The sequence below is a fragment of the Eptesicus fuscus genome, chromosome 22, assembly GCF_027574615.1.
Source record: "Eptesicus fuscus isolate TK198812 chromosome 22, DD_ASM_mEF_20220401, whole genome shotgun sequence".
Lineage (NCBI taxonomy): Eukaryota > Metazoa > Chordata > Mammalia > Chiroptera > Vespertilionidae > Eptesicus > Eptesicus fuscus.
This window is the reverse complement of record NC_072494.1, coordinates 31,223,940-31,241,837: the sequence shown is the minus strand read 5'-3', so window position 1 is coordinate 31,241,837 and position 17,898 is coordinate 31,223,940. Positions and strand designations below refer to the sequence as shown.

Genomic DNA, 17,898 nt, shown 5'->3' with positions numbered 1-17,898 from the left:
CCAGAGCTTCACTCAATCAGTGAAACGCACCAGCTCACAAGCCTGAGGTTTGTTTCTTTAGGACAGTGGTCGGCAAACTCATTAGTCAACAGAGTGGCAAACCGCGGCTCGCGAGCTGCGTGTGGCTCGCAAGCCGCAGTTTGCCGACCTCTGCTTTAGGAGATCAGATCCAAACTTGTCGTCATGTATGTTTCAGACCCTCTGGCACTTGGCTCTGACTTTCTCTTCACTAAACCATCAACGTTTTTCACTCTTCACAGCCCTGACCAGTATCCCCACTGAGGTGGGCGTGTTCTAGACGTCTCTAGACCCCCTCCAGCCACCCTCCAGCCATCCTCCTCAACTCTCACATCTACGCCTCCGGCCTCATTGATGTCAATTGCTCAGGTAGACTCTCATTAAACACAGGCTGTGCTGCTACAGATGGGCTGTTCCCTGTAGAAGTCCTGTTACAAATGATGGGTCGCTTCTAGGCTGTCCACGGATACCCACTCGCTGAGAGTGTTTCTGCAGGACTGAACCTGTGCATGAAGAGCAGGAGGGAAGCTTAACTCACACGTCTGAGTAAGGCTCTCTGGTTTCATCGTGACAGCTTGTGCCTAAAGAAGAACATGCTTGTTAAGGGAATGAGAATAGAAACTTGAGAATTTTCTGGGAAAGTGTTTGGGAACCTTTATGGGCTGGGGCATCTGTGTTTATTTTTTTTTTAATATACTTTTATTGATTTCAGAGAGAGAGAGATAGAAACATCAATGATGAGAGAGAATCATTGATTGGCTGCCTCTTGCACGCCCCCTACTGGGGATGGAGTCTGCAACTGGGGCCTGTGCCCTGACCTGGAATCAAACTGTGACCTGCTGGTTCATAGGTCAGTGCTCAACCACTGAACCACGCCGGCCAGGCCGGCCAGGGACATCTTTAAAACGTTCTAGCTGTATTCCCAAATGCACAACTTTCCTTTTCTCTGACCCTGTTGTGTCACTACATTCTTTAAAACATATCTACTCTGATTCGCTTTCTGAGAGCATAGAGAAGGGGAGGCATTTTCTTGAGATAAGTGGGAAAGAGTAGAAAAGAGAGGTGTCAGGAAGAACGGTCTGTGGAGAGGGACCTGTGGGTGTCTGGGTGGTGGTGGTGTCTCCTGGAAGTGTGGGGGACAAACAAGAAAAGTGGGAGTGCTGCATACAGGGCCTTTGGGGACGAGAAGGGAGGTGGTGAGGAAGAGAGGCTGGGCAGAAAGCTCGCCAGTGGCCCCCAAGGACGGCCTATCCCATGGCCTTGGGTTGCGTGTGGGAAGAGGGAGAGGAGCAGACGTCAGGGAGAGTGCTGGGGGTGTCCCTGTGCCGAAGGAGGCCTGGCAGCAGGTGGGACGGCCACTCCCTCAGGAGGCCAGCTCGATGTCATCCGTTCCGGAAGAACATCGGGGCTCTGGCTTGGTAAGCTCCTAATGAATCACATCCACCAGCTGGTCCCGCTGACAGACTGGAGCTGATGTTTATCGAGTGCTTGCCCCGTGCCAGGCCCTGGACAAGCATTTTACCTTTCACCCATTCAACAGCCCTCTGAGGAAAGGCGCCTGGGAGGATGCGACCCGGTCAAGTTCCTCAGCTAGGAAACGGCAGGCAGACCCTGGACTCCCCACAGGTCTGCTGGATGCAGAGTTCACCACCGTGCTGTCCGGTGGAGGTCATTAGGTCCAGTCCCCAATTTTATAAGTGAGGACACAGCCCTGCTGCTGCTGGGTTGCTCATTTCTATGTGTCTTTGCTCATTACTGTGTATCTTTGTGTCGGGCTCTGCAAAACGTATACCTGGAGCTTAAAGCTGCATCATAAAGGGAAACGCTGTAGCACTGGAGTTTTCCCCTGACCGTTAAACCATTAACGCAGAGGCATGGAGTGTCTAGAAGAGTGTCCTTGAAAAGAGCCTAAAGAGCAGGGCTTCTAGAACGTTCCTGCAGTCTCCAAGAGTATTTATGTTCAAAGGTTAACTTCCCGCTGAAGGAAAGGCTCCTCTATTTCTACGAAGTTCCAGAAGGAAATGTTGAGATATTCTAGGAGACGCCAGGTATTTAAAAACAGAGTGACCTGAAGTGTTTGAAGTAGAAGTGGTTCTGCAAAGCAGCAGGGGGACCGGAGGAGGCGTTGTTGAAGTGCAAGGAATTCGGGAGCTGGGGGGGGGGGGGGGGGTGAGAGAGCCGGAGTGTGTGCCTTTGGGTCTCAGGTTGCAGGAGAAAGCCAGACCGAACTGGCCTTCAGGGCTCTCTCACTGACTTCTGACCTCGCATTTTATGAAAGCCCGAGTTCACATCCCTCCCTGTTCTGTGCCCTCAGCCTGAAGAAAGGTGTGTGTGTGTGTGTGTGTGTGTGTGTGTGTGTGTGTGGCAGACGCTGGGCCAGGCTCTAAGGACCAGTATCTCCTTGAACATCCTGGCTCGGGGGCCGGTGGGGGCCCGGTGGTCCCAAGAACTGGGTTTGAACTGGGGCTCAGTTGTTTCTGACTGTGGGATCTCACCTGTTTCACACTGGTCATCTGTGAAACGCCTCCCTCCCTCGCTCCACCTACTGCACCAGGCTGCTGGGAAAAGGAAATAACGGGTGAATTCTGATTGTTGGCATTATTGTCATATATTAAAAGTGCTCGCTTGCTTGGGGCTTCAGATTCGCCCTTCATTTATTTATTTATTCATTTATTTTTTTATTTTTTTAATTTCTTTATTGATTAAGGTGTCACATATTTGTCCTCATCCCCCCATTCCCATCCCACACCCCTCCCCACGGATGCCCCAACCCCCAGTTGAACTTAACCGTTGGATAGGCTCATATGCATGCACACAAGTCCTTTGGTTGATCTCTCCCCCCTCCCCCCAACCTCCCCTATCCTCCCTCTGAGGCCTGATAGTTCGATCGATGCCTCCTTGTTTCTGGTTCTGTTCTTGTTCATCAGTCCATGTTGTTCATCATTTCCCCTAGATGAGCGAGATCATGTGTCACCAGAGATACACCCATAAGAACTGAATGTGAGACGAGTAATAATAGTTATGCTGACAGGCAAATGAATCAGTCTGCAGCGAGCCTCCTTCTGGACCAACAGTTCCTTTGAGACCCAATTTCAATGTCCACCAGTTCCTCATGTGTACATGTCAGCACTGACCCCTCAGCTCTGGATGGTGGACAAATGGTGGTAACGGAGGTCCGACTCCCTCTGGTTTGGTCTCGGCCGGACCCATGGGCACGGCTTCACCCGGACTCAGGGGCACGTGGCCTCACCCAGACCCAAGGGGCGCGTGGCCTCTCCCAGACCCAGGGGCGCGTGGCCTCACCCGGACCTAGGTGCTCGAGGCCTCACCCGGATCCAGGGACACATGGCCTCACCCGGACCCAGGGGCGCGTGGCCTCTCCCAGACCCAGGGGCGCGTGGACTCACCCGGACCCGGGACCCAGCCTCACCCGGATCCAGGGACACATGGCCTCACCCGGACCCGGGGACGAGATTCGCCCTTCATTTAATTTGGCACCCACGATGGAACATGTTTGAGAGGTGTTAGGAAAATGACGAGGGCTGTAAAAGGATTACACTTAGCTGGCGCTTTGTTGCTTGGGAACTGATCATTTAATCTGCAGGATTTTAGGGCCGAACTGTCCATCACCTGCCCTCTTACTGGAAGGCAGACATGGCTGCCACCCAGAGAGATCTAGACTAACTGAGACTTCCACAGCCTAGAAGTGCATTCCTCTTCCACGTGACAGTCCGGTTTTAAGAGACCCGGGGAGCTCTGGCCGTGGGGTGGTAGGTTGAGTCAGGGACCGGGGCGCCTCTATTTGGTGTTCCCACGTGGTGGCTGTTCCAGCTCCCCCCAGCAGGAAGGATATGACCACAGCCTCACAGCCAGAACTCTTCACGTGTGCACACGGGGCTACAGGACAGAGCGGAGCTCAGCATCTACGTGTTCAGATAGAAAACGCAGTTATCGCCGAAACCGGTTTGGCTCAGTGGATGGAGCGTCGGCCTGCGGACTGAAAGGTCCCAGGTTCGATTCCGGTCAAGGGCATGTACCTCGGTTGCGGGCACATCCCCAGTAGGGGGTGTGCAGGAGGCAGCTGGTCGATGTTTCTCTCTCATCGATGTTTCTAGCTCTCTATCCCTCTCCCTACCTCTCTGTAAAAAATCAATAAAATATATTTTTTAAAAAAACAAAACAAAACAAAAACACACGCAGTTATGTGTGAGGAGGGAGACTGGATGTGGCGGGTGGGCGACCAGCAGCCGGCCACAGCGGCCTGGGTTATGTCCTGAGCCTCCCTTTCAGAGGAGATGGAAGACAGAGCAGTTGCCCCGAACCCACCTTATGAACAGCTGCGGGATGACCTGGGGAGGGGAGAACGAGGAGGTGACAGCTTGTGGCCGAGAAGAGGTCGGAGATGATTGTGCTTGTCTTTTGTTCAGGCTTTTGAAGCCATTTTTTAATTCGTGGAGCTACTTATACTCCCTTCTGGCTACATCGCACGCCCTGTGCTAGGTGCTGGGGACTCAGAGACCAGGGTCCCTGCTCCCCAGAGGTCCACTCCCCGGGGACAGACAGGTGTGTCAGGCAATGAGGACGGAACTGTGTGGTGTACACAGTGACGGGAGGGAGATGGGGCTGCAGGAGCTCAGAGGGAAAGACCTGCCTGCCCACGTGGGCGTGTGTGTGTGTGTGTGTGTGTGTGTGTGTGTGTGCGTGTGTGTGTGTAAGGCAGGGGTCGGCAAACTGCGGCTCGCGAGCTACATGCGGCTCTTTGGCCCCTTGAGTTTTTAGCAAAGGCCAGCTTAGGAGTACCCTAATTAAGTTAATAACAATGTACTTACCTATATAGTTTAAGTTTAAAAAATTTGGCTCTCAAAGGAAATTTCAGTCGTTGTACTGTTGATATCTGGCTTTGTTGACTAATGAGTTTGCCGACCACTGGTCTAAGGTAACTGGCCGCAGGAGGCTTCACTGGGGTTATATCGGTGTCACCTTGCACAGCGATGGGTCCCTGGCAGAGAACGACTGAGCTGACTGGTGTTAACATGCCGTTCTTGAGTGTCACGTCCATGGCTTAATGTTTTTATTTCTGTTTCTCTGTCCAGAAACTCTCAGCGTGGGCATCAGGACCTGTGACACAAGAAGCAATGCTGCCCCGATGGGAGCTGTCTCTTTACCTGCTTGCTTCACTGGGCTTCCACTTCTATTCTTTCTATGAGGTTTACAAAACCTCCCGAGGTAAGGCCCGGCTTTCCTGAACTTGTATCCGGAAAGGAAGGTGGCAGGGAGCGCTCGGAGGTGGGAGATCCGGGAAGATGACCTCGTGCTCCTGGGATGTCGTGGGCCCCCCACCCCCTTTGCTTTCCTCTCTTGGACAGTTTGAATCAATGAGTCAGTGGAGTGTCCCACCCTAATCTTGGATGGCTTAGCTGATCCTGTGGCTAGTCTTTTATAATAGGAGGGTTTCATTCAATGGCTCTTGAAGGCAGGAGGTGGTGGTGGGGATTTGCATTCATAATTTGCAGTAACTTCTGACATTTCACTGTCACCATCCCTCCTTGCAGACACCTGGAGGCAGCCCATGGTGTTGGAGGCCCAGGCTCCTTCCCTCTTCTCGCTCCGCTGCCTTTAGTGCTCTTGTGTGTATTTTGGAGAGGAATCATCATCAAGTCCACATTCCCGCCCACTGGATGGGGATTGAGGACCCTCCTTTCCTTTAAGGGCACCTTGTCACTTCTCACACCCAGCTGGCCAGAACTGAGTTCTGTGGCCACAACCGGGAGGCGGGGAAATACCAGCATGTGCTGCTTAAAACTCCCCATACTGTGCAAGAAAGAATTTTGGAGGCACCATGAGTGGTCTCGTCCGTAGTCGGCGACAGTTTCCTAGAGGCGATGGGAAGCCGTGCCTTAAGGAAGACCAGGAGTCAGCCGTAGGAGAGGGGCAGAGGGTCTGTGGACAGAGGGGAGTTTGCAGGCAAGTGGACGAGGGTGTGAGAAAACACAGCATGATTTGGGAACTGCAAACCACTCACTAGGACTGGAGTGTAGAGTGCAAAGGGAGAGGGGCAAAGGTTGAGCTTAGATCCCAAAGGAGGGATAGAGTGTGAAGGATCTTATACATTCGGTGGAGGGGTCGGAGCTCAGCTCGCTCTTAAGGCAGGTGAATCTGTAGCTGTGGTCATTTAAAATGGCAAAGGTAGGGTTTGGGAAGCACAGCTGGGAGTCCGCGGCCCTCAGCCTCCCCCTCCTTATGCATCACCAGGATTGACTTTTCTCCCATTCTGCATATGTCCCTCTCAAGGCCGTGGGCTTGGGTGCAGAGACTGGGGCAGGGGCCGGGGGTGCAGTTCAGGGTCCTGTCCTTGAGTAGATGACCTTGGCCTGGGAACCAGGTGAGCTGGCTGACCGGGTTGGGCCACCTGGGGCCCTTCAGTTTGCTGTCCTCTGTGAAGGGACCCGGTGCACAGCCCCTGCAGGAGTCCAGCACGGGACAGACTGCCTTGACGGCCAGCCGAGCTCTGGTGACCAGTGTGATGGTACTTCATGTTACACTTGTTAACGTAAAAAAACATTGAAACCTGTAAAGAATTTTTGTGAGTTTATTTGAGCCAAACTGTCGACATATGCCAGGAAGCAGAACCTCAACGAATTGAGATAATGCTCCTGAGAATGGCGGGTTACATTTGTATTTATACATTGCAATCAAAGGAGGGACATAGGTGGGTTACATGAAATTCATTGGTGATAGATTAAGGAGGTGGGATAAAGCAAAGCGGTGGTGGTGGGGGGAACCCCTGGGATTGGATAAAAAGTAAAATGATGGACACATAGTTAGGTGGGTGCAGGAACAACTAACATGATAATGAAGGAATTTGTGGTATCTGTCCTGGCGCCCACCACATTTGGTTGTGCCCCAGGGGCTCCAGAAATAGGGAAGTTACAAGTTACCCAGACGTTTCAAGGGTATGTTATGGTAGATGCAAAAAGACAGATAGGCTCAGTTAAGGTAAAGGTTGACCTCGTCAGTGAAGATACCGGCCTAGGATGTAACTGCCCACCATCACTGCTTTTAGTTAAAGTTTAATTTCAGACCAACCTTTGTGGCTACTTTAGGTCTCTGAGTTTGCAAGACCGCCATGCAGGCCTTCCCTGAGCTTGTCAGGTCAGCATGTGGCCCCTTTCGTCCACACACTTGACCCTGTTTCCCTTGTTGGCGGTGGCCAGGGTCACTTTCCTCCTGGGATTCCAAGTCTGGCAGCCCACCCCTTCCTCTCGGGCTTGCATTGGCGGCTTTCCTCTCTTGTCCACTGGTCCTCAAGGGAGTGTCTGCCTTCAGGGACTCTGCTTTCTAATGCTTTCAATAAAGCTCCCACAATGACCTGGGCCAGGGCCTGGCTGTAGGGCATTTAAAGGCAACCATAGTGTTAGACTCCACCGCTCCTCACTCCCTGCTCCCCCAGCCCTTGCTCCATGTTCCATCAAATACAAAGAATGTGTAGAGAGCTTACGACTTCCTCTCTGCTGGATCATTTCCAACTCAGTCTACGGCCTCTTCCCCTCCTGGGAGCTTCAGGACTCCCACGCTAATGCCCCTCCCCCTGACCCCCTCTCCCCGCCAGGCAATCTGCCTGGACAGAACCAGAATTCCTTAGGTGAGTCCCAGAAGAGCAGCCCTGTCCGGAGGTTTGAGACCTTTTGCGTCCCTTATTGCCTTGCATCCTACTTACATATATGGTTCCCTTTTACTTGGGGGATTTCTAAATCACTTTTGCATTCCCTGAGTGGGAGACGGGAGAGAAGGAGCCCGCACACCTCAAGAATGTTGTGGGAAAACCAGCGCCTTGTCATCCCTCTTCTACGTGATATTCTATGGGAATATTTGAGAGTTTCTTACCACTCAGTTATCTCATCTTTAGAAGCCCATTTTCCTGCTCCCTCTCTCTACTCTCATTTACTACACAGTCTTCTATACCCGCAGGCTCCCTAGAAAACTAAAGAACCAGTAGGAGCTGATTAGAATGTTCAAATGCGTAGAAGCAGCAGGATGCATTAAGTCACGATTGGGTTGGATTGGGTTGCTACTCCCTGGCGGTGGCTTGTATCACAGGAGGGCATGTGAGTGTGTGATGCCCTCCTCCCCTGTCACTGATCCTGCCCTCCAATTGCCCCTGCCCCACCCCAGCACTGATTTCCCACCAAAGTGTTGAGGGTGAAAGGGGAAGGTTAGTTAGAGCTTTTAAGTAAATGGTTCACCACCCGAGCCCAGTGGCAGTGATTAAAATGCAAATTCTCTCACTCAGTAGGTAGGGTGGGGTTTTGATGTATCCTTTTGTTGGGTGGTGGTGGGAGAGAGGAGAATCAACAGCTAATTTAGTCAGGAGGGCTCATCAGCAGAAACTGTTCTCATTTCTATGCGCTCAGGCGCTTTGGTGCAGCACTGCATTATGGGAAAATGGGACCAGGGCGCCTACAGTCAGGCCTGTGTGGTGGGGAGAAAATTTCGCAGGCAGAGAAGGCTCCTCCCGCTTGAGTGTAAACTGTGGCTTACGATGAAAACTGTTCTCGCCCAAAGAGTGAGAGCATGGGATGCCTACCTAGAAGGTATAATGAGAGAAGTTCTGAGGGCCTTGGCTCCTCGGAGAAGGAGCTCCTGCTACAAGTCTCAGCTTCCATTCTCCCATGTCAACCGAATTCTGTAGCAAAGCATTTTGGGCCAACTTAAGTCATTGATTTCCTAAGGGGTTGTGAATGGATTTACATTGCAATTTTACATGTGTGTTGTATGGCATTTGTTTGAGTCAAGAAGTCAGACGAGGGTGATTTGTAGACGTTTTTCCAAAGCGTGAGGGGGATTTAGTTCTAGAGCTATGTTGTCCATTGCTGTAGTCATTAGACACGTGACTAATGAGCATTTGAAATGTGGCCACTTCCAGTTGAGATGTGCTGTTGGGATAACATGAACATTGGACTTTGAAGAATTAATGAGTAAGAAAAAGGAATGTAGAGTAACTCATCCATAGTTGTTTAATACTGAGTCCATGTTGAAATAATGTTTTGGATAGATAGAGATAACTAAAATATACTAAATTAATTTCAATTTTTAAAAACTTTAAAAAATGTGGCTACTAGAAACTTTAAAATTATCAATGTGTATGAGATAGTATTTCAGTAGGACAGCGCCCCTGCTGGACAGGATCTCGTCATAATTCTCCAGACTGCACAGAACTCCTTTTTCCCACTAGAGGGCGGTGTGCTCCAGCTTCAGGATATCTGGTGCTTAGCAGGTAAATTTCACTGCTTCTGAATGTACTCTTTTTAAAAAGGAGGAAAAAAAGAACTCAGTTTCTGCCTTGTTTCAGTTCTTTATAATCCTGATGTTTCTGGAGATTTCTCAGTGTATGAAAGTGAAGCCAAAACCAAAAAGACAAGAAGCAGAGAGGTTTTCCACCCAGTTTGCCTTAGTGAATTGGGAGGTTCCTGTATTTCTTTGTTGGATTGCAGTGTCTTGCTGTTTGTTTGCAGGCTTGAGTTTGTGCATGACACAGCACGTTCGCCCATGCACGTGCACACGCAGACACACACACACACACACACACACACACACAGCGCACACACACAATGTGGCATGTGTGCAGCTGTAGCAGGAAGGACCAGGGCCCTGCTGCAACCACACCTCCAGCTCACCTCCTGGACCCGGGAATACCGTGTGTGTGGCAGAGCTGTGCCACGCGGTACCCCGGCCCAGTGCTCCGTACCCCTCCCTTTTCTGTCGTTCCTGGGGCAGTGTTGCCTTTGGCTTGAGGTTGGGCCTGCTGTTTGCATCTAGTGTGTGTGAATCTGCCCCTTGGTTCCACTCTAGACCAGCATCGTTTCGTGATTACGTCTGAGTCGCACACTCGTTCTGGTTTTCCTGTGATCGTTCTGGGTCGCTCCTTTTGGTCTTCTGTGTCCTGGGTAGCTCCTTTTGTACTTTTGTTGGTCCAGTAGCAGTGGTTTTCCTCGTTCTTGTCTGTGCACTCTGTGTCTTTTGGGTGATGTCAGTCTTTCTGGAGGCTTCCTCACTACCCTTATAATAACTGAGGTCTCCTGAGTCTTTATCTTCAACTCAGGGCCCTCTTGAGCACCACCCATACCCATCCAGCTTCCTACTGTATATCACCTAGGCACCCCAAACTCAAACTCCACCTCCTTATTCCTGTATCATGGCACTCATCAGCACTACTGTAATTTTTTATTATTCATTTGTCTTTCTTACCTCGTGTACAGTAAGCCCCAGGAGGGCAAAATACATGCCAGTCTTCTTCTTCTGTTTCATTCCTAGTATCTCACACCCTGCCTGGTTATTATATACTCTCAAAACGCATTTGAGTGAAGATTTTATTATATTTCGTTTTATATCAGTTGTACTGTTTGCCTTATAAACATACTTATTACTATTATACGATTCCATGTTATAATCTTGTTAGCATTGTCCCACATCATGAGGCCTTGCTCACCATCACTGTGGAATGATCTGTTAAAAAAAATGTTTTTTTTGCCCTGGTCGGTAGGGCTCAGTTGGCTGGGGCATCATCCTATGCACTGAAAGGTTGTGGGTTCTATTCCCGGTCTGAGCACATACCCATGTTGTGGGTTCGATCCCCATTGGGGGCACATGTGGGAGGCAACTGATCAATGTTCCTCTCTCACACAGATGTTTCTTTCTCTCTCTCTCTCCCCCCTCTCCCTTCCTCTTTAAAATCAATAAAAACATATCTGCCAGTGAGGATTGAAAAACTGTATATAAAAATATTTCACCACCTGAACAAGTGGGGCATCTGCATTAACCCCTCCTGGGGGGTCCCTGTGCTGGAAGCTTTCTCTCTGGACACCTCTCCCTTTGTGGGCCTATTCCAGGTGGAGGGGACATTTCCAGCAGCCCCACCACGGATTTCCAGGAACTCAGCTCACAGAAAACTGGAGCGGAGGATCCAGGAGCGTGACGTTTCCATGCCCGTAGCTCAGTCCACAGGCGGCTTTTCCAGAACTCGTTCCAGTTTCTCTTAATGCCTCTGCTATGAAACCAACCAGTTTCATTTGGATTTGGAACTAATGGCCACCGTTTTTCTTGTCAGAACATGAAGAGCAATTGGACCAAGAATTTGACCTGGCGATTGGCACGTTGCTTGGAGGATTCAAGAAGGTATAGAGTGGCTAAAGGATAAGCCTTCTCAGTGTTCAAACCGGGTTCAGTATTTTGCATCACTTTTGCCTTGGCACTGACCCAGGTAGAGTATTCATCAGCACTTGGGAATCAGGTATCTTTCCTACGTGCTGTGAAAGGTATGAGTACCGTGTTGGATAAAGAATTCTCCAGGATCTTTATCTTCCTGTTTTCTTCTCAAGACTCCAGAAATCTGATTGTCTAACCCAGTGGTCGGCAAACTCATTAGTCAACAGAGCCAAATATCAACAGTACAACGATTGAAATTTCTTTTGAGAGCCAAATTTTTTAAACTTAAACTATATAGGTAGGTACATTGTTATTAACTTAACTAGAGGCCCGGTGCATGAAATTCATGCACAGGGCAGGGGTGTCCTTCAGCCCAGCCTGCACCCTCTCCAATCTGGGACTCTTCGAGGGATGTCCGACTGGGATGGGGCCTAAACAGGCAGTCGGACATCCCTCTCATAATCCAGGACTGCTGCCTTCCAACTGCTCGCCTGCCTGCCTGCCTGATTGCCCCCATCCGCTCTGCCTGCCAGCCTGATCACCCCCTAACCACTCCCCTGCCAGCCTGATCGACTTCTAACTGCTCCCCTGCTGGCCTGATTACCCCTAACTACTCTCCCCTCCAGGCCTGGTCCCCCCCAACTGCCCTTCCCTGCAGGCCTGGTCCTCTCCAACTGCCCTCCCCTGCTGACCTGGTCCCCTCCAACTGCCCTCCCCTGCAGGCCTGGTCGCCCCCAACTGCCCTCCTCTGCCAGCCCAGTCACCCCTAACTGCCCTCCCCTGCAGGCCTGGTCCCTCCTAACTGCCCTCCCCTGCTGGCCATCTTGTGGCAGCCATCTTGTGTCCACATGGGGGTGGCCATCTTGGACCACATGGGGATGGCCATCTTGTATGTTGGAGTGATGGTCAATTTGCATATTACCTCTTTATTATATAGGATTAGGGTACTCCTAAGCTGGCCTTTGCTAAAAACTCAAGGGGCCAAAGAGCTGCATGCGGCTCGTAGCCGCAGTTTGCCGACCACGGGTCTAACCTTATCAGTGGGTACAAATTTCATCCTCGCAAAGCTCAGGCACTTTCTCCTGACCCCGCCATATCCATTAGGATGAAATGTGGCCCCAGACTTCCCTACAGCAACTGTTGGCAACTACTACATAGGAAATCCTTCCTTCCTGCCTCCAAGTGTCCCTGAAGCTCCGAGGGTTCTCCAGCCTCGTCCTTAGGAGGGTGTTGGAGCTGGAGAAAATTCCGAACCCACCGCATATGTTGAACACCACTCCTTTCATTTGTAAATTCTCTTTAAAAAACATTCAATGTATTGGGGTAACATTGGTTAATAACATTATATACATTTGAAAGAATATGTGCACCCCCATGTTCATTGCAGCGTTATTAACAGTAGCCAAGATTTGGAAGCAGCCCAAGTGCCCATCAGTAGATGAGTGAATAAAACAGCTGGGGTACATTTACGCAATGGGATACTACTCGGCTGTAAAAAAGAAGGAAATTTTACGTTTTCTGACAGCATTGATGGATCTGGAGAATATTACGCCAAGTGAAATAAGCCAGTGAGAGAAAGACAAGTACCATATGATTTCACTCCTATGTGGAATCTAATGAACAAATTGAACTAATAAGCAAAACAGAGACAGACTCATAGATAGAGAGCAGGCTGACGGCTGTGTGGGGTGGGGGGTGGGAGCTGGGGCTGGTGGTGGAGGGATTGAGCAAAAAAGAAAAAAGAGAGAAAGAACTCATTGACATTGACCATAGTGTGGTGATTGCGGGAGGATGGGGGTGGGTGGAGGTGGAAGAGGGTATAGGGGAATAAATGGTGATGAAAAAATAAAATAATTAAATTTATCGAAGTAACATTGGTTAATAACATTATATACATTTCAAGTGTACAACCTCATAATAAATTTATACCCATTGTGTGCTCACCCCCTAAAGTCTAGTCTCCTCCCTCACCGTATATTTGACCCCCTTTACTCTCTATTTATTCCTAACATTCCTTATGCTAATAAACTCTCCCATGCAGCTTTAGATGCCAGTATTGAAGTTATCTGAATTGTAACCGTGTCTAGGACCTGATTTCTGATTAGATTCCGTCTAATGCTAACTCACTGCTTCTGGTCGGTGGGCTCCCCATTTGGGCACATTCAGTGTTAAGACCATCCCGGGAGGTGGAAGAGTTAACTTTTACAAGTTAACTTGTCCCGTACAAGTGATCAAGTGATCTAACAGTTGGGATTCGCAGAGAAGAAGGAGAAGAGATTATTTCAGGCTAGAGGGTTGAACCAGTGACTTGGGGCTGAAATTTGGAGAGACTTGGAGGTGGGGAAACACTTCCTTCTCTCACATTCCGTAAAAGTGGTGCCGGTCAACATTCTTTACAAGGTTGAAGAATGTCCTGACAGTTGTTGAGATGTGAAGGGTGGCGTCTGTGTGTGGGGAACTGACTGAAACCACTGTCAGGATAACAGTCGCTGCTAAGTTCCAGGTGGGTGAGTTGTCCAGCATGATTTCACCCCCAGGTTTCATGAAAGCAAATATCAGACCCAGTTCTGTCATCCATGCAGACATTTATGAGGCAGGTAGTAGAAACCAGTTCAGGCCAACTGGAGCACTGCCTAACGTAGGAGGAAGTGGGTGGAGTCCCAGTTCAGTGACAACTGCCAGAACTGGTCACCAGTAATGAAACCAGAGAAGTATTCTCTCTTTTTTAGATGGTGTCTTTCTTTATAACCATAAGGCTAGCCCTGCCAAAGCAAGGCCTCAAAAAATTGAGTATAAACTCAGAATTGTTCCTCTCCACGGAAATCTTTAGTAAAAGGCGAAAGATTTATGCGATCTGAAGAGAAACCAGAGTATGCTTTGCTCTTGGCAAATTCCCTCCTCCAGTAACTGCAACTCCTAGTTCAGTTATGGTGGCATTTTAGCTCTTGAGGTTCTTTCTGCCTAAAGTTTGCACAAGAAACTTTAGTTTCTTGTAGTTACAACTGTCAAGTTTAAAAAAAAGTTTTTTAAAACTTGAAAAGGATTGTACTCTGTGCAGGGTATTATGGGTATGCAAATGAGCCTGAGTCATCACCCTTGAGATTCTATAGATACCTTAGTAGTCACTGGGTGCCTCTGGAGCCACCATTAGAGGGCGAAGCAGAGGTCAGGCTGACTGGGCTCTAAACCTCATTCTGGTTCAGCCACAGAAACTGGTTTTATTCCTTTTGTATAGTGGGACCCTGCGTACGGTTCCTCTCCTCCCCTTTTCCCAACCTCCAACAATTAAGACACAGAACCACAGAGAGTTTCCTCTCGTTCATGAAGGCAAACCTCAGACCCAATCTCAACCGCTGAGGCACACTGGCTGGATTTTATTTTACTTTATTTTATTTTATTTTTTGCTTATGGATGGCCACTTGCTATAGCACCTTTTGTTGAAAAGATGATTCTTCCGTTGAATTGTTTTTGCACCTTTGTCCAAAATCAGTTGACCAGACTTGTGTGGCTCTATTGTAAGGTTCTTGTTGCTTTCTTTTGATTGATGTTTGTAGAGTATGTATCCTTCTGCATCCTTTTACTGTCAACCTACCTAGGTTGTTATATTTAAATCGAATTTCTTACAGATAGCATAGAGTTGGATCATTTCTTAAAAATCCGTTCTGCCAATCTGCTTTTTAATTGGTACATATAAATTGACTAGGGTTCATTCGGCTTCTTGAATCTGTAGGTTTATGCCTTTTGCCAGTTTTACAAAATTTTTAGACGTTATTTCTTTGAATATTTTTTTTCAGCCCCACGTTTTTTCTCCTTTTTTTTTTTTTTTTTTAGTATTTCACGAATCACAGGAATGTTAGATCTTTTATAATTGTAACAAAGATTTCTGAGGCTCTGTTTATTTATGGTTTCAGTCTATTTTTCCTGTTATTCAAATTGTGTGATTTCTGTTGACTTACCTTTAGGTTCAATGCTTCTTTCCTGAGTCATCTACCTCTGCTAGTAAGCCTATCCAGTGAGTTATTTTATCTCATTGTCATTCCTCAAGTCCTGAGGTCCCTAGCCAGTCTGTCTTCTTTCTGCCATCTTTCGGGGCCTTCCTATGTTTATCTTATAATCACATTCAGGGTTTTTAGCTGTCGTTGGAGGGAAGGTTAGGGAGAAAGGTGTTTATCGTATCTCGCCTGGAACCAGAGGTCTCTGCGTTGAAGTATTTTAAAGTTAGTTTCAGACATCATAGAAAAGATAAGTCATTTTGGTAGCAAACAGGTAAGTTTCTGCAGAAGAGATGGCGGAGGCAGTGTACTGCGGGCAACGGATGCTGGAGGCCTGGTGAGCCTTGGCTCTGTTCTTGGTTGTCTCTGTCCCCAGCCTTGGAGGCACCTTAGCTACCACAATGGCTGACTCTCCTAAGAGAAGCTCTGGGATGGGCGTGTACAGAAAACCTACTCTCTGCCCCTCCCGTGTTTCTCTTTTACTCTCACGCTATACTTCTAACACCAGTTGTGTGGGGGGCTTCCCTACACCAAGCAATTCTGCGACTCCACCTGGGTGTCCTGCAGTTCCACTCAGTGCTGACACTCCACCTGGAGATGGCATCAGATCCCCCAGGTGAAGGGCTCAGTCCCACAAGATGCTCCCACCCACCTCCTTCCCATGCCAACTGCACGTCCAGGTGGCCCCCATGGCCCCGTCCTCAGGGCCAGTTAATTTGCTAGAGTGGCTCACAGAACTCAGGAAAACATTTTACTTACTGTTTAACAGTTTACTGTAAAAGGATGGGATAAAATATACGGATGATCATCCGGATGGGAGAGATGCACAGGGCGAGGTGTGTGGGAGGGGTGCTGAGCCTCCAGGCCCTCTCCAGGCCCCCCACTCTTCCCAGAACCTCCACCTGTTCGCCAACCCGGGAGCTCTCTGAACCCTGCATTTTGGGGACTTTTATGCAGACTTTATCACGAGGCATGATCAATCATTAACTCTATGTCAACCCCTCTCCCCTCTCAGAAGAATGGGGTGTGGCACTGAAAATCCCAAGCTTCTACCCATGGCTTGATTTTTCTGGTGAACAGCCCCATCCAGGAGCCCACCCAGACTCACCTCATTGCAACAAAAACCAGTGTTATCACCCAGGAAATCCCAAGGGGCTTAGGAGAACAAAAGATGCTCCTATTGCTGTTATCACAGGAAGTTACAAGGGTCTTAGGAGCGCTGTGCCCGTCATCGGGTGCACCAGTATCTATATATATATATATTTCCTATGATTTCACAGGGAGCTCTCTCTTTAAGAGCTCGGATAGCTAGCTGATGGGCCAAGGGGACAGACTGAAATGATGTGTGGGAGAATTCTTCCACATACTCTGCCCACTTTCCTGGTCTGCCACCCAGTGTGTAAGCTTCAAGGAGAAAAATGGTATCTGTGGCCCTGGTTGGTGTGCTCAGTGGTTAGAGCATAGGCCCACGCACGGAAGGGTCCTGGGTTTGATTTCTAGTCAAGGGCACGTACCTGGGTTGCAGGTTTGGTCCCCAGCCCCAGTCGAGGCATGTGCTGGAGGCAACCAATCCATGTGTCTTTCTCACATTTCTCTCCTTCCCTCCCTCCCTCCCTTCCTCCCTCCTTCCCTCCCTCCCTCCCTCCCTCCCTCCCTCCCTCCCTCCCTCCCTTTCACTGTATCTTAAGAATCATTGGGGAAAAGATCCTCAGGTGAGGATTAACAACAACAACAATGAAAACAATGCTGTCTGAGGTTATGAAGAGCTCCCCCCTGCTTTCCCTGGACGGATGGCAAGAAGGTTAACTTCTCCTTTCTCTCATTTATCACTCCTCTCTGCCTCGGGGACCTTCAGCGTTTTGGGATTCCATCTGGAGTTCCAGTTTCTCGTGTTTGCCCGCTGCAGAGATGTTACAGATGAACTAGTTTCCTTGAATGTGTGAAGACTTTCTAGGCAGAGAGCAAATTCTCTCGAGCGTGAGGACCATTTTAGGAACCATGGTCCCCAAAGGCCTGGGAACCATTTTTCTCTCCATGTTTCTGTATCCTGCAGAAGTGACGCGAATGGGACGTAGGATTCATAGGCGTGGTTTGTAGCTGGGGAATCTTATGAGGTTATGTCATTTGCTATCTAGTCATCACATTCTGTTAACACTTTTTTGGGGGTCGGGATCCCTAACTTATTGACCAGCCTTAGTAACTGTTTGCACTTCATTTCTCCATATGCTGTATGTACCTCGTAGAAAATGTTTGTTTGTTTTTTTCCAGTTTGAGGATGTGGGGAAAATAATATCTTTTTTTTTTTTTTTTTGTGCCTTTGCCTTCTTCGTACTAGAATTTAGTATTTCTCTTTTAGAATGTGATTCATTCTTTGTAAGCTCTAGGGAGAAAGGGAGAAATGTGGAACAGGCAAACCAGGAAGACGGGATCTGCACTTGCTCAAGTACACGCATATGTCTGGCATAATCTGGAGTGAATGCTAGGAAGTGGGTAGGTAGCGGTGTAGTCAGAGGAAGTCACTGAGTTTGTTTGTTTGTTTGTTTATTTATTTATTATATTCTTGATTTTTTACAGAGAGGAAGGGAGAGGGATAGAGAGTTAGAAACACTGATGAGAGAGAAACATCTATCAGCCGCCTCCTGCACACCCCCTACTGGGGATGTGCCCGCAACCAAGGTACATACAT

The 17,898-nt window shown here is 48.8% G+C and overlaps 1 protein-coding gene and 1 non-coding gene across 3 annotated transcripts in view; one reads left to right on the top strand and one right to left on the bottom strand.

Annotated features, from left to right (window-relative positions):
• The window catches only part of HHAT (hedgehog acyltransferase), a 185,781-nt gene that overhangs the window by 16,388 nt on the left and 151,495 nt on the right, over window positions 1-17,898 (top strand). For both annotated transcript variants that reach the window (XM_028152257.2, XM_028152258.2), the window contains exons 2-3: window positions 5,112-5,244; window positions 11,123-11,190. In XM_028152257.2, coding sequence (XP_028008058.1) covers window positions 5,154-5,244; window positions 11,123-11,190 — 159 coding nt within the window. In that variant the 5' untranslated portion in view covers window positions 5,112-5,153. The remainder of the gene's footprint in view (window positions 1-5,111; window positions 5,245-11,122; window positions 11,191-17,898) is intronic.
• Window positions 13,979-14,094, bottom strand: LOC114233143 (U5 spliceosomal RNA). Its single transcript, XR_003619287.1, has one exon. It is a non-coding gene; the product is annotated as a U5 spliceosomal RNA (small nuclear RNA).